The 15,659-nt window shown below is 53.0% G+C and overlaps 1 protein-coding gene and 1 long non-coding RNA gene across 22 annotated transcripts in view; one reads left to right on the top strand and one right to left on the bottom strand.

Moving 5' to 3' along the window:
• CD2H10orf90 (chromosome D2 C10orf90 homolog) overlaps positions 1-15,659 on the bottom strand; it is a 266,252-nt gene that overhangs the window by 10,284 nt on the left and 240,309 nt on the right. For 16 of the 21 annotated variants that reach the window (XM_045040810.1, XM_045040826.1, XM_045040809.1 and 13 more), the window contains 3 exons: positions 13,628-13,918; positions 10,647-10,846; positions 7,981-8,158 (listed from right to left, as the gene is read on the bottom strand). In XM_045040810.1, coding sequence (XP_044896745.1) covers positions 7,981-8,158; positions 10,647-10,846; positions 13,628-13,918 — 669 coding nt within the window. Of the gene's footprint in view, positions 1-2,151; positions 2,398-7,980; positions 8,159-10,646; positions 10,847-13,627; positions 13,919-15,659 lie in introns of those variants that run through there. The other 5 variants (XM_045040812.1, XM_045040813.1, XM_045040811.1 and 2 more) reach the window with 4 other exon arrangements.
• Positions 913-2,405, top strand: LOC123380949. Its single transcript, XR_006587407.1, has 2 exons — positions 913-1,021; positions 1,999-2,405. It is a non-coding gene; the product is annotated as an uncharacterized LOC123380949 (long non-coding RNA).

The following is a 15,659-nucleotide window of genomic DNA, read 5'->3' on the forward strand; positions in this document are numbered from 1 at the left end:
AGGTAGAAAGTGAGTGGGGGAAAGGGCAGAGAGAGAGGGAGACAGAATCCCAAGCAGGATCTGCACAGCGCACAGCCCGATGTGGGGCTCGAGCTCACCCACCGGGAGATCGTGACCTGAGTCGAAACCAAGAGTCGGACACGTAACTGACTGAGCCGCCCAGGCTCCCTGTGATGGGAGAACTCTTGACCCAGCATGGCGCAGACGGGGCCCGGGGACCACAGCTCCAGCTCCCCCAGCTGAAGGAAACAGATCCCCAGGTCAAACATGTCTATTAAGAACAGTTTTGGAGATAAATGGAGTCTTTACGCAATTCCCTGGTTAGATCCTGAACTCGGACCAAAAGCAGCAGCACAAGCCCTCAGGGGCTTTTCCGACGTGGCTCTAGACTTGGTTTCCAGCTGTCTGCCAGACCAGCTCTTTCCCCAAGTGGCACGAAACCCCTTGAGGACAAGGGGGGTGGATTTCTTGTACTCTGTTTGCTTTCTCACCACCAACCCCCCCCCCCCCAACCCCTGCTCCTTTCCATCCACACTCCATCCCTGCGGCCAAAGACAAATTTCCATTTATTACTTAATCACTCCTCAAAGACCCAGCAAAGGATAAAGGGGCCCAAGGCTCTCTGTTGGCTCCCACAAAAGCCACGGGGACCACAGAGGAAGGCGAGCCTGTGTCCGCGAGGTCTCTGCCCTGCATCACTCCTGTCTGAGCTCTTGGTATAGACAAGCCCCCTCCTCCTCCCATTATGTCACACGGTCACGCTTGTGACATACTTTCCAAAGGGACTACCTGGCTCCTCTTGTCTGATGGACATCGTGCTGGGTACCAGCATGGCGGCATTGGTGCGGATGCCAGGGGAACCCTCACGGCCTAGGCAGGGCCCGTCAACGCACAAGCACCCAGTGGGGCAAAGCCGAACACAGACTGCGAAGCCGGCACCACAGTCTGCTGCCCAGAGGTCCCCACGGCCCTCCACCCTTGCTTCCTGGCACTGCTAGACCAAAAAATACAAGCAAGGAGGGTAAGGCCCCCTTCCCGCCGTCCCAGGTGGCTGTGGGAAACAGCAGACTTACACTCTGGTTGGGGTTTCCTTAGCAAACCAAGGTAGATCTTTCTATAAGCAAAGATTCCTAGGACAACATTTCCAAAGTGAACTCTCAAGAAGGAGATCAAAGCATTCCAAGGTAAAAACAAAAAAAAGTTTAGGGAAAACAAGGTTAAACAAATGTAAGCAGTCTTCATTGTTGCACAACTTCTCAGTGCCTTTAACAGTTGTAATGCTGTTTTCAAAGTTATTATTTGTAGCTAGAGGATTTAAACTCTATTAGAAAGAAAATCTGGTGTACTTGCCCCCACGTTTTCTCTAAAAGGTGTGTGTATTCAAAGGCAAGTTTAAACTACTCATTTATTTATTCTTATTTTTTTTAACGTTTATTTATTTTTGAGACAGAGAGAGATAGAGCATGAATGGGGGAGGGTCAGAGAGAGGGAGACACAGAATCGGAAACAGGCTCCAGGCTCCGAGCTGTCAGCACAGAGCCCGACGCGGGGCTCGAACTCACCAACCGCGAGATCATGACCTGAGCCGAAGTCGGCCGCTCCACCGACTGAGCCACCCAGGCGCCCCTAAATTACTCATTTAAAGGAACTTTAACAATGGCTCAAATCACACCCTTCCCCATAAAACAGCAACAGTTGGTGAAAGTCCGAAAGATTAACTGTTGATACGAGAGTCATTGTTTGCTCCAATTCCAGGGTTTTCCAGGATTTTTTCGAGAACCACAAAATATGGTGATTTACAGATGATGAATAAACCTTCCTTCTCATTGCCAAGTAGATTTATGTCCTCAGTGTCACTGCAAGGTTTCCTACTGCACTGCATTGTGGGATAAGAGGGAAATCATTTGGAAAATAAAATCCAGGCAATCGAGAAGAGGAATATCTCTGAACCAGGGGAAGAGTCTTTTAGCTAAATCATGCTCCCTGTTTTCTTTGCAGGCTGATGAAGTAACAATTACTTTTATCTGATAAGCGCATTTAAAAACTCCTTTGTGAGTAATGGCGGGAGAACTACCCCCAAATGTTTATTCAGATGTCTCAGGGAGAAACATTCACGAGATCAGACCAGGCAACGACGTGGGACAACGGGGCTGGTGCTCAGCTAGCTGCGTGATGAACAGCACATTTTTATTACTGCGATGACTTCCCCAGCCCTCTCCTATCTGCTGGGTCACTTCTCCAGCTCGATGCTCTGGGAATGCAAATGAATTTCAATGCTCGCTCCAGCCAAGAATCATCACTGAAGGCAGATCTGCTGGAGAAGGAATTCTGCAGCGCCTTCCGGAGAATTCCGTCCCTCTGCTGGCCCGTGATTTGAATGGCTCTGACTTGGATCACCTTGGGAAGTGTGGATAATGCGATTCAGATTAATTCGGGTGCGGGAGGGCTGCCCAGAGTGACTCAGGGCGGCAGGCGCGCGCCCACCGGCATTTACAATCTAGGGCGATTTGACTAGCACGCCCGCAGGACCGTAATCCAAAGGGAAGACAGTCAGGAGGGTGGGGATCCAGAGAGGTGCAAGAGCCACGAGCACTCAAATGGAAGAGGGAGGGGGCGGGGGAGTGGATGGGAGTATCAGGGAGAGCTTCATGGAAGAAGGGGCTACTCCTCGTGGGTCTTCTACACATTCACGGGTTGCGGGGACAAGCTGGGAGGGCCACAGCCACAGCGATTCAGAAAGAGCTAAGTGTGCATCACCACACGGTCCAGGGCGGGCACGGCAGGAGGCAGAAGGAAGAGCCTTGGGGGCAAGAGATTAAGAAGAGGCTGGATGTTGTAGGGCAGAGACAAGTAGAGACAGATAAGCCTTCTACCAGCGGGTTTAGGGACCCTGAGGTAAGGAAGGACAGCCAATGAGACCAGCTGAGCAGGGTTGGGTGCAGGGGGGCAGAGTCAGGCTAGGAGGAGTCTCGGTCGCAGGGGTGAAATCCAGGAGGCTCTGGGCTGGGTCCACAGAGGATAGTGAGGGTTGCCGCTGACTGAGCACCTATGAGCTACAGGTCCTGTGCTGTCTATGCCTGTGGGCGCCAACCCACCTACCCCACCCTATGTCTGAGGTCGCCATACCTGATGCTTTCGGTTCCTCCCGCCCCAGATTCATTCTGCAAGGGGGAAGCAGGGACTAATTCTGAAACATTCCAATTCCCCGGTGAGGGTCGGCCCGTGAACACGACCAACCCCCGGGACCCAGGGAGCTGCATGGGGATGATGGTCCACAGCCTGGGTAACCATGGTGACGTGGGCAAAAGAGCCCTGACGGGGGAAGGGAGGGGGGAGGCCCTTAGACGGGAGAGTCTGGACCCTCAGAGGCCGAGTGCAAAGCCTGATTCCTGCCTTCCTCCTTCGGTTGCTTCTCTCACCTTCTCTCCTCTACACTTCAACAGTCACCGCAGTGTATCCATTCTGCCCAGTTGCCATCACCCCGCATCCCACTGCCCTGCCCTGGGACTGCCTACCATGACCCGCCTGGGGCTTCCGACCTTGAAGTGAGGCTCAATTTGGAAGCGGCATCTATGGTCACCCCCCTCGATCCGCACCCCCACTTGGCAGTCTAGTCCTAGCCAAACTGACACCCTGACAATTCTCCCCGCTGTGACGTTATACCCTCACCCACCCCCACCCCGCACCACCGTGCGCGGTCTCTACCTATCCCAGCGCGGCTCCGAGGTCTCCCCATCAGAAGGCACCCCCAGCCCCAAGTATCGCCTGCACCCTTTCCCTACGAGGTGGGGAGGCCCGTGAGACCTGGGACTGTACTGGGCACACGGCGGGTTCTCGAGAAAGGCTTACTAACAGGTGGATGAAAAGGCTTTTCGTGTCACTTGCCACAGCCCGCCCAGAGGTGGCCCAGGAGACTCCCGGCGAGCAAGCGGACGCGTCCTCACTTTGAGAATCCAAACTCCAGCCGACGAGACAGTAAAGACAGGCCGGGCTGTAGGCAGGGCCTTTATAATGCCACGTCCTTGTGGCTCTCTAGTCTCAGCTGTCCACGAAAATCCCCGTCTACAAAGAGGGAGCCCCAATAACGCTCACACTCATGTGCACACGCATGCACGTACATGCTTGTCCCCGCCCCGAGGTTTCACAACTGCTCAGAATCCAAGGGTCAACAGGAAGCCGCATTGCCTCCCAGCCCCCCGGCCTTCGCCATAATAGTCCCTGCAGGTCAGGCGCTTCCTGGGGCGGCCCCTGCCGGAGCAGGTGTCTTTCTGCCAGCAGAGCGCCCGCCCACCCGCGCCTCTCCGGCCTGTCCTGGGCAGACCCCGCTGGGAGGCAGCGACCCCAGCTCAGAAAGCAAACCCGAGTCCTCCTTCTAACCGCCGTCTTGAAGCCGTAGCTGGAGTTCGTGCAGGCATATGACCTGTTAACTAATTTCGCCTGTAAGAAAGCCATCTTCATCTCACCTTTAGCATCATGCCAGCGGACAGGCGGAAGGCAAGATGTGCAACGGAGATTCGTTTCATGGGGCTTAAACACTTCCTCTCACTTGCCCCAGCTCACACGAGGCTCTGGTTTCAGAAGTTGCCTGATTTCACTGACCCAACACAAACAAACAGGAGCCTGAAGCTCTCATCGACACATAAATACCGCAGGGACGGGCAGAACGGCCATAAAATCCATGCCCCAAAGTCCTGCCCACGGCATCCTAGCTGCTGGGGCGAGCTCAGAACTGGGGGACGACAAAGGGTGCTTTGGTGATTTAAAGCTGTGGACTGGGTCTGATCACCTTCTATTACATATGATTTTAAAATGTTCATGTTGGGGCGCCTGGGTGGCGCAGTCGGTTAAGCGTCCGACTTCAGCCAGGTCACGATCTTGCGGTCCGTGAGTTCGAGCCCCGCGTCAGGCTCTGGGCTGATGGCTCAGAGCCCGGAGCCTGTTTCCCATTCTGTGTCTCCCTCTCTCTCTGCCCCTCGCCCGTTCATGCTCTGTCTCTCTCTGTCCCAAAAATAAATAAACGTTGAAAAAAAATTTTTTAAATGTTCATGTGAATATTTAAATATATTCATAAATGTACAGATTTAAAATTATAAATATATTTTGAATATTTGAAAATTTAAATGATCTAAATATCCTTTAAAGATTTCATTTAGGGGCGCCTGGGTGGCTCAGTAGGCTGAGCGTCCAACTCTTGATTTCTGCTGAGGTCATGATCCTGGGGAATCTTGGGATCAAGCTCCACATTGGGCTCTGAGCTAAGCATGGAGCCTGCTTAAGACACATTCTCTCTCTCTCTCTCTCTCTCTCTCTCTCTCTCTCTCTCTCCCCCCCTTCTGCCCCCTCCCTCACTCGATCTTTCTCTCTCTCTCTCTCTCCCCCCCTTCTGCCCCCTCCCTCACTCGATCTCTCTCTCTCTCCCCCCCCTTCTGCCCCCTCCCTCACTCGATCTCTCTCTCTCTCTCTCTCTCTCTCTCTCTAAATGAAAAAGTACGTATATTTCATTTAATGTGACCTTGTAAGGAGACCTGCTTGGGGGAAAACACCACAGTTGGATACTGTAGTGGGCAGAATTACGTCTCCCCAAAAATATATGCTCAAATCTCACCCCCCCACCCAGTCTGTGATTGTGACTTAACTCAGAAGTAGGGTCTTTGCAGAAGTATGCAAGTGAAAATGAGGTCATACTGGATTAGGGTGGATCCTGATCCAGTGACTCATGTCTTTCTAAGATGAGGAAACTTGCAAAGACACATAGACAAGGGGAGAAAGCCATGTGAAAATGGAGGCAGAGAAAGCAGTGATGCATCTATAAGCCAAGGATTGCCAGAAGCCGCCAGAAGCCACCAGAAGCCACCAGAAGCGAACACAGGGGCATAGCCATGAATTCTCCCTCTGAGCCTCCAAAAAAAAAACCCAATCATTTTAGACACCTTAATTTTGGACTTTTGGCTTCCAGACTCTGAGAGATGAAATTCCTATTATTTTAGCTAACCAGCCTGTGCTCACTTTTTTAAAGGTTTTTTTTTTTTAATGTTTATTTATTTTTGAGAGAGAGAGAGCACAATCAAGGGAGGGGCAGAGAGAAGGGAGACGCAGAATCCCAAGCAGGCTCCAGGCTCTGAGCCGTCAGCACGGAGCCCGAAGCGGGGCTCGAACTCACGAACCCTGAGATCATGACCTGAGCCGAAGTCGGATGCTTCACCGACTGAGCCGCGCAGGCGCCCCCGGCCTGTGGTCACTTCTTAAAGCAGCCCTAGGGATGACCGACGGGCATCTCCCTAATATTTGAGATGATGGTGATTCTAGACCATTCGGCACCCACAGTGTGGCACAGCCAGTAGGTAGCTGGCCCCGAGGATGAGAACCCCAGCTCTACGGCTGCTGAACAGCCCCGCCCAGAAGGAGCTCCTGAGTGTCTCTGGCCTTCCATCTCTTCCTACGCAAAGGACGGGACCGATTAAAAAGGAAGCTGATCGGATGGCACCTTTTGTATGTGGTTCTGTTGGGCTCTACAGTGGCATTGCTCTATGTTTGTCGGCAACATATTTGTTAACTTAACCATTTTGAACAAGCAGGATCTTCAAAACTATCAAGGCCAGCCGGCCCGCACATCATGAGCACCCCGGTAGCCCTTCTCCAGACAAGGGGAGACGTCAAAGTCCCCGGGGCGGGGGGGTGGGGGGGCTCCCACTGGTGGCTGGTTCCTTGTAGTAACTTGAGAAGTCTGCACCGAACCTAGGTTTCTCTCTGTCGAGCCAGACACTCTGGTCCCCGGGGGAACACGCCCAAATGCAGCCTGGATCTGCCAGGCAGCCTGAAAATGTGAGACACATGTTCAAAGAGGGGAACTTTCCGCACATTCATTTTGTCGACTTTTTTTTTTTTCTCTTTTTTTAAGCACACTGCGAAACAGCAGCAGGTGTTTTCCTGAATCCTCTGCCACAAGAAGGATGCATCCTTGCCTGGGTCTTAGGACCCGCAGTGCCCCGGGTGGATGAAGGAGATAGCCTGTCCACGGGGACTGCGGAGGTGAGCAGGAATTCTGGGATAACACCCTGTGTCCTCCGTCGCCCAGGCTCCCCCGAAGGATCTTGGTAATGTTTGCGAAGCTGCATTTTATTGAATATGGTTATTTCCCTAGAGGACTTTTATCCAGATTTATATGCATGATTTCACCTCCTGGGGGCCAGAACATTTTCCTAGGAAGAAAGATCTTGTTCCTCTATCCAAAGGAATAAAATGGAGGTTTCCCCAGGCCTCCAGATTTTAAGATTTGAGTTGGCAGTCCATCAGTATGGGCTCCGATGTCTCCACTGTTGCCCTCAAGCCTTCCTGTTATTCTTGCTGGTTTAATAGTCTGTTTATAAGCTCCATGAAGGAAGGACCAAGTCTAGTCTGGCTCACTGTGCTATCCCCACCTCCCAGCATGGTGCCTGGCCCAGAGGAGATTCCGGAGAACCCCCCGTCTAATGAGCGTTCGAGTGCCGCCCCTCACGGGGCCAGCCTGACACTGGCTACACCGTGGGGGGGGAAAGCTGGCCATCCGCGCTCTGCGCTCACAGCAGGAAAGGGGGTTTCAGGATGACAAATGTTGATGTAGACAAGCTGGAGTCAACCTCTCACCCTGAGATCTGTTTTGCAATCTACAAAGGGCAAAGGGGATCTCTCGCAAATGTCTGTTAGGAGCCAAGAATTTGAACTTGCTACCCTGGCTGCTAGAGTTATGTGGCTTCTTTCCCAGCTGTAGTGGTAAATCTGTGTCCCAAGCTGGTTCTGCTGAATTCAGCACCCTGTATCAGCTCCCGCCACGGGCTGGCTCCCAGGGCAGGCTTCAGGACAACACGGAGGTTTGGATGTGCGGCACAGACCCGCGTCCTGTGCGTGTCAGGGGTATCGCGTGCATCATCACCTTGGATGAAGGTCCTGGTCCTCCCAGACACCCCGTCCCACTGCCACCCCCCCAAGCCACCTGCGGCTTACCGCTGAGAGGGTGGGGAACCGTGAACTGCTTCTTGTCGGCGCGGACAGGAAAGAGACTCTGCTTCTGCGTTAGGTTCTCCTTCCGCTGGGCTTTTCTCTGCTGTATCATGTGTTCAAGCTTCTTCAGCCGTTCTTGCGAGCGAGAGATGAACTGGGGTTTACGGGCCTCCAGCGCTTCCTAATTGCGGCGAGAGAACATCTTATTGTTAAGAGAAGGGACCCAGAACGGCAATACATCCTTCTGATTTGGTCAAGAACCTGATCAAAAGTACAACACTCGGGGCGCGCCTGGGTGGCTCAGTTGGTTAAGCACCTGACTTCGGCTCGGGTCATGATCTCACGGTTCATAAGCCCAAGCCCTGCATCAGGCTCTGTGCTGACAGTGCAGAGCCCCCTTGGGATTCTTTCTCTCTCTCCATCTCTCTCTGCCCCTTCCCTGCTCTCACTCTCTCGCTCAAAAATAAAGGTAATAAATAAACTTCTTTAAAAAAAAAAAAAAAGTACAATGCTCAAAGACCGATAGCCCCAGCGTGCGAGCACACCACAACTTTTTTCCGGGGCCTCGTGTAAAGACCATCACAGACGTGTTGATGGTATAGGGCCTGGTGGTCAGTCCTGGCCAGCGTCAAGCATGACTACCAACCGGCAGTGAGGTTGTGAGTGCAAAGGCATTCCTTCTCCCTGTCAACTCATTCGCTTTCCAACAGACCCAGACCTGAGGGCCCTCAACTCCATATTCCATGGGTGGGGAAGGAATGAAGGCATTATGAGTCACTTGCTTCTGCTGGGGGTTGGAAACCTCAGGCACAGACCTAGATCATCCACCCAGCGTGAAATATGTGCCTGTTGAGCAGAAACAGTAATCTTGGCTAACGGGAACAGCGTCTCCTTCCAGGAAGAAAATGTTGGCAAGGTATCTTTGCCTACGCAAAACGGCCCCGCAAGCTCCAGAGACGGGGTCAGCATGCCCACGTTTCCAGCTCAGCCACATCCCCCACTGTCCTCCCACCTCCACGCATGCACTAAGCCACCTCCCCAGGTCTGCTGGGAAAAAGTGACCACCGCCGCTGCATTCTGATGGTTTATGTGGCTTCACTGTGTCGGGGAATCCCCACATTGCTCCTGAAAGGCAGGGAATATATTCCCATTTGACAGATAGAAACCCTGAGGCTCACCGGCGGATCCCACGGTGACCCTCAGCTGAGAGACCCCTACGTTTTTCCCACGCTGCCTTTCGTGCTCTGAACTGGCTACTCCTTGATCACCTCGGTTCAGGTGGTTCCTGGGCCTGGAGTAACACGCCAGCCACGCCCGTCAGTCAGAGTTCCAGCCGCTGGGGCTCCCCGTTCACCCTGAACATCGTGGCACTTCACAGACCGCCTCGTACAAGTGATTTGCACACACTGCTGGCCATGCTGGGCCGTGAGCTCCTGGAGGGCGGGGGCCGTGTCTTACCCCCACCGTATCCCTCGCAGCCGCTACCCTGAGCTCTGCACACAGTAGGTTCTCAGCAAAGGCCCTCGGGACGTGCTGCTGTGTCTGACCCGTTCCTCTGCCCGACTCCTCCTCTGCCCGGGTTCCCGGGGGAGGGCAGCTCAGGTTCCATCTGTGTCACGGATGTGGCCCTGGCAGCTGTGCCCGGGAAGGAGTCTTCTCGGCTGGTCGTTCTCTATGATGCACCGGGGCCTGCAGAGATAGCCCCTGGGGACAGCTTAGGGGCCCAGTGTGGCTGCTTTGGGGGCATCCAGAGTTTCCCGCCATGGACCTACCGAGGGCCCCAGGGGTGCAGGGACCAGCCGATGGCACCATGTCCACATCTGTAGGGAGGTTTAGAACGTATCAAGTGCCTGCCTAGAAGGTGTGCCTCACTATGTGATGTGCTGTTAACAGAGGCTTTCTCTTATTTGCGTGTCCTTCTCACGTTCATATCTCTGTAATTCTTTTTTTTTTTTTTTTTTTCCCAACGTTTATTTATTTTTGGGACAGAGAGAGACAGAGCATGAACGGGGGAGGGGCAGAGAGAGAGGGAGACACAGAATCGGAAACAGGCTCCAGGCTCTGAGCCATCAGCCCAGAGCCTGACGCGGGGCTCAAACTCACGGACCGCGAGATCGTGACCTGGCTGAAGTCGGACGCTTAACCGACTGCGCCACCCAGGCGCCCCTATAATTCTGAACTTTAAAAAAAGCGTACATATTATGTCGACGATCACAACTCGAAAGAGACACCAAAGGAAAGCTTTCATATCCTTGAGCCTGTGGCCTTGTGATTTAGAGCAACCTCTTTAATCTTTCCAAAGCCGAATGTCCTTACATGCAGACGGGATTGTAGGGACCCCTGCTTCATGAGGGGTGCTGGGAAGATGCCCGCTCAGCGTCACTCAGAACCGCTCAATAAACGCATTCATTGCTGTGACCATTGTCACTATGGATATTACGCAATCCTCACTCTAGCCCAGCCGAATAGGCATCGTTTCTCCATTACTCACACCATGAAACGGAGGCCCAGCACGGTTAGGGGACCTGGCCAGAGTCACAGAGCCATTATGAAGGGGTGGGGTCAAGGCTCCAGGGTCAGAAGCGGAAGTAAGATCGGGCCCCCCACGCACTCCCCGGGGAAAGGTCTGCCCTTGGTGGGGATCAAGCCGGGTGCACAGAAGGCCTTACCTGCAAGGTCAAGGAACCTGCAGGTGTTTGCTGATACTCAGAACAGTCTTCTGACAGGTCAGGGGTCTCTGGTCGCGCGGGGGGCGCTGGCTCAGGGGGCGCTGGCTCGGGGGGCGCTGCCTTGGGGGGCGCTGGCTCAGGCTCCTCCCTCTTCCTGCACTCCTTTATTTTTACAACCAAGTCGCAGCACTTGTAATCTCCTGGGAGAGAAGATTGAGAATTCCATTTAGAGGGGCAGCAGGATTTTTGCCTGGCTTCTCGGTGCCATTAGACACAGAAGACAATTTCGAGAAAAGAGACACCAGTAGGTCACTAATGGGCCTCGTGAAGCTGACGAGATCGTGCCTCCCTAGACTCCCCAGCTGCCCTGGTCACAGGGAGGAAGGTCTCTAGGCAGCCAGACTTCACGACCGGTTAATTACCCCATGGAGGTAGTCCCCTGGCTTCCAGGGTTCAAAACGCCTTTGTTCATAAGAAAAAGAAACTTTTCCACTCTGTGCTTCACATTAAGTGTGTACAATTATCACAGCTCAGTCGTTTGGGGGCAGCGTATTAATTTATCTTGTTTGCTACACTAATGATGTAAGACGGAAAAGCGGTATTCAATTATTTATCCCTCCCCCTTCATTTGCCAGGGACTACCACTGGCTTCCCATTTATAATTGGAATTATCTCTCTCTCAGTGCTGGATCTGGCCACCTCCTCCGGCCCTTTCGACATCCTCCCTGTGGAAGAGGTCAGGGGAGGCCTTGATTCACAGGGCAGCCTCTGGCGTGGGGAAGGAGGGATTAATGTATGTTCACCGAGCTCTCACTGACCAAGGCCGCTGCCAGGGACACAATGCCCCTTCAGTCTCGTGCTAGCCCGCGCTTCCTGTGTGAGCTCCCCCACCCCCGCCACACTGTCCCCATACACAGCCCTCCCCCAAACCTCCCCAATTCTGAAGCTCTGCAGCGTCTTACTCGCTCCTCACCTGCACCCCCTCCTACGGCCACAGAGCCCCTTTGATTCTGCACCCAGTGACCTCCGACCTCCAGGCTGAGCCCCAAGCCTTTAGGAAGGCCTCCTCTTCCCAAGGCAGGTTCCATCCCGCCAACTCTTGTGTTCCCACAGCAAGAACATACTTCACACAGGGGGGCAGCACGGGTGGCGGGGTGGGGTCATGACAGCATGTTTTAACCCCACGAGCCTCTGACTTCCTCAAGGGCTAGACCGGGTCGTCTTCACCCTGTATCTCTCCCCGGGGGCAGCCCAGGTGCCCAGGAGGAGCTGGTTCTGTTGGGAGTGGAAAGGCAGCCATTGGGAGGCTTCCCATGGCCACAGGAGGCATCTCCATGGGCCCTGGAATCTCTCATCGGAAGCCCCTGTGGCGTCCACCGTTCACGCCTGGATCCTCTCTGGCCTGGACCCGCTGTCCTCCCTCTACTCGAAATCCACCCGTTCCCTAAAACCCGCACGTCCTGCGGGCAGATCAGACTTCGGTAGCTGGCTCCTGGCGGGCGTTCCACTTCCGACGATTGCCTTTGATTCTCGACCAACAACACACTACTCAGCGGCCCTCAAGTCGTTCTCTCTCTTGCTCTTTCTGGAGGATTTCCTTGTTGCAGCCCCCTTCCTGCTTTAGGCCTCGCCGACCAGCCTGGATACCCACCCCACCCCGTGGGAGGTAATTATGCCTTCCACCATGGCGTTCCCATTTCTGGCTGTGAACTTTCTTCTGGCTCACCCCGTCCACAGGGAAGCCACAGGGCCTTACACCCGTCCCCACCTGCACCCCACCCACTGGAGCCGGCAACCCGAGGGTGGGCTGGGCAGGCCCATCTTTCTTCCAGAGAGCTCACCAGAGCGTTCTGTCCACTGTATCTTGAAAACCTTCTCCTCCCCAGGGACAGTCTCTGCTCCTCCCTGGTAGGGCCTCAGGGGCCCCAGCCTGGCCCTCTCCCTTCTGCCCCCCACCCACTGTCCAGGAGAGGGTCTCCTTCAGAGCAAATCTAATTAGATCTCTGCCCCTTCAAGGGCTTGGCCCCGCCCTCAGATCACACTCCCTGGGTGGGCTTTGAGGACTTTCCAACTTGGGACTCACACTCGGCCCCTCCCCTCTCCCCTGTACTCCGGGCCCCTGGACCCCAAATCGACCATGCTCTTTCCGGCAATCCTTGGCTTGTACGTGACTTGCCCTCAGTCTGCAATGCTCTTTACCCTTAGGTCTGATCTGTAAGCCTCTAATCAGCTTTCACGCCCCTGCTCAGAATCATCTTCCTTGAGGAAGAGGGCTCTGTCCAGGCCCTCCCGGGAGCACCTGTGCCCACCTGCAGCTTCCTGGAAGATCTGCCACACGTAGGTCTCCAGCACTGGACTGACGGTGCTGGGAGGGCAGGGAGCACCGGGCACAGTGGCTGGCACACAGTAGGTGCTTTAATAGATGCTTCTTTAATGTATCAATGAAGAGCTAGGGATTAACTTGGCTCCCAAGTGATATTATTTTCTACCAATTACGAAACCCATTTTAACCTTCATATCCCAAAGCGATATAACCCAGTGGGTTTCCTTCTGTCCTCCTCCATAGCTGTTCCGGAAAATCTCTAGTGATAGGAAATCTAAATTTTCCCACTGAAAACCGGGCACCACGGATCTCTTTTCTATTCTATTCTATCCTTATATTCTTTTATATTTCAGTGCTCACGGCCACATGAGTAGGGGTCAGCCGCTTGGCCTTTAGAGAAGGGATGGCCTGGTTGGGATTCTAGGTTCCCTCATCTTCGCGAGGCTCGCATTGGGAGTTACCTGGCCTCGTGCTTGTTGGGTGCCGGGCACATGGGGGGCCCGCACCCTTCAGACATCTTGTTCTTAACTCACATAGTGGAGAAGGGACAGCTTTGTACGGTGAGCTCACATGAGCCAAGGCTCAGGAAGACGTCATACCATTTTCCATATGCATATCAAGGAGACATCGTCTCAACCCTACCTCCCTTGCTCCTTACCTTTGGGGAACTCTCTTTCTACCTGAACACCATTGTCTTCCTGTGGAGAGGTGCACACATCTTGTAAGGGGCAAAAAAACCCGGGAAAAAGGATTCTGGATTTCAGGACGCTTTGCTGTCGACTCCCCGAGGGCTCAGAGAAGTTGCTAGATTGACAGGTGTTGCTTGGAGAGCTACACCCCTCGGCAAGGAAATCTTTAACCAGCTTCTGTGCCACCGGGGGAGCAGACAAGGTTGTACGTGCTTCTCCTTGTTGCTTCTTGCTGCTTCCAGAAAATACTTTTGTTTCTACTAAAAATAAAATGAGAGCTGTGTTCAAAACATCTGACGAGGGGCACCTGGGTGGCTCAGTCGGTTGAGCTTCTGACTCTTGATCTGAGGTCATGATCTCACGGTTTGTGGGATCGAGCCCCACATCGGGCTCTACGCTAACAGCCCGGAGCCTGCTTGGGATTCTCTCTGCCTCTCTCTCTGCCCCTCCCCCACTTGCATGCACGCGTGCTCTCTCTCTCTCTCTTAAAATAAATGAATAAACTTTAAAAAAATTAAAAAACCCACATCTGACAAGTGCACATCAAATGTATTGGCTTCTGCACACCTTCCTCTTCTGGAGACAGGGACATAGGCTGCAGTACTGCCTCGGGAGCCCTGGAGCTGCCGGTGGCCAAACGTGCGTGTGCTTTTGTGGGCACCTAGCACGTGACCACCATTCCGGGTAGGACTACCCCCCAGCTCACTGAAAAGCTCAAGTATATACACCAGCCTCACGCATTTGGTCTAAAGAGACTGCTCGCTAGTGCCCTTCGAAACTCAGATGTCTTTCTCCACAACAGGCACAAGAGTGGGTGTTAGTCCCCTGACTGTGGGGCCAGAGCACCTGGGTTCAAATCCTACCTCTCCTCCGGATAAGGTAGGTGGCCCCATCTATAAAATAGAGGTAATGCTATCATAAGGTATAACACTAAATATGACTTCATCTGTTTTCATAGTAAGTTCATCTATGCATGTTATGAACCACGCATTTATACAATTTACATAATTTTTATAAAATATTATATGAATTAAAATCGAAATTAATTAAAATTAAATAAAATTCATTAAAATTAATTAAAACTGAGGTAATACAAAAAAATAATGATCCATGTAAGGTGTTTAGTGCGATACCTGATTACAGCCAGCACTTAACAAATGGTAGCTCCCATTATGACTATAGAAACACTTATGTAGGTTGTGTACTATGGCAGGTACACAGATAGGAGGTAATTGATGAGGTCCCGGGGATACTTCTAATAAGGCAGCGGATGGAAAATGTGTACAACATGGTGCTTGTTGCCACACCGTAACTCCAAAAGTCCGGAAATCACCTCATGCCCCTCAACAGGGGACCGCTGAATCCCCGTGCATCCGGCCTTTGTAGCAAGGGAAGAGAACAGGGTAAATTCTCGTCTAGATGTGGAATGGTCTCAGAGATACACAATCAAGTGAACGAAGCAGAACGCAGGACGGTGCATCAGGCTGCCGCTCGTAAGAGCGTACATACTCAGGACATCCCTGGAAGGACCCAGAAGGTGCTGGAAACCTTGGGAGAAGGCAGTGCAGGACCAGGAACGGCGAGTGCGGGGAGAGACTTTCTTTCCACCGTTTGCCTGGTTTGTACTCTTAGTTTTTAGTTTACTTTTTGCTTTTGGAATACCCTATACATTTTTCAAAGGTATTCATCTTACATAAGGCAGTGACTCTTCCGTCAGGCACCAGCTCCTTGCTATGTGAATGCCCCCCAAGGGGCAGGGCCCCACCTGGGCGAGGGGGCCCCTGCTGCCAGTAACCTGTGTCCAAACCTCCTTATGCACCAGGGAGGAAAAAAAAAAAGTTCTAGAAACCACTGGAGTAATAAGGACTCTTAGAAGGTTCTAGCAATATTTTCTCCAACGTCATACACAAAAAGGAAATAAGGCCATGACTACCTGGAACTCATTAGAACGGGGACCTCTCTTCAAACATCTCAGTTGGGGGCGCCTGGGTGGCTCAGTCA

This window comes from Felis catus, chromosome D2, assembly GCF_018350175.1.
Source record: "Felis catus isolate Fca126 chromosome D2, F.catus_Fca126_mat1.0, whole genome shotgun sequence".
Lineage (NCBI taxonomy): Eukaryota > Metazoa > Chordata > Mammalia > Carnivora > Felidae > Felis > Felis catus.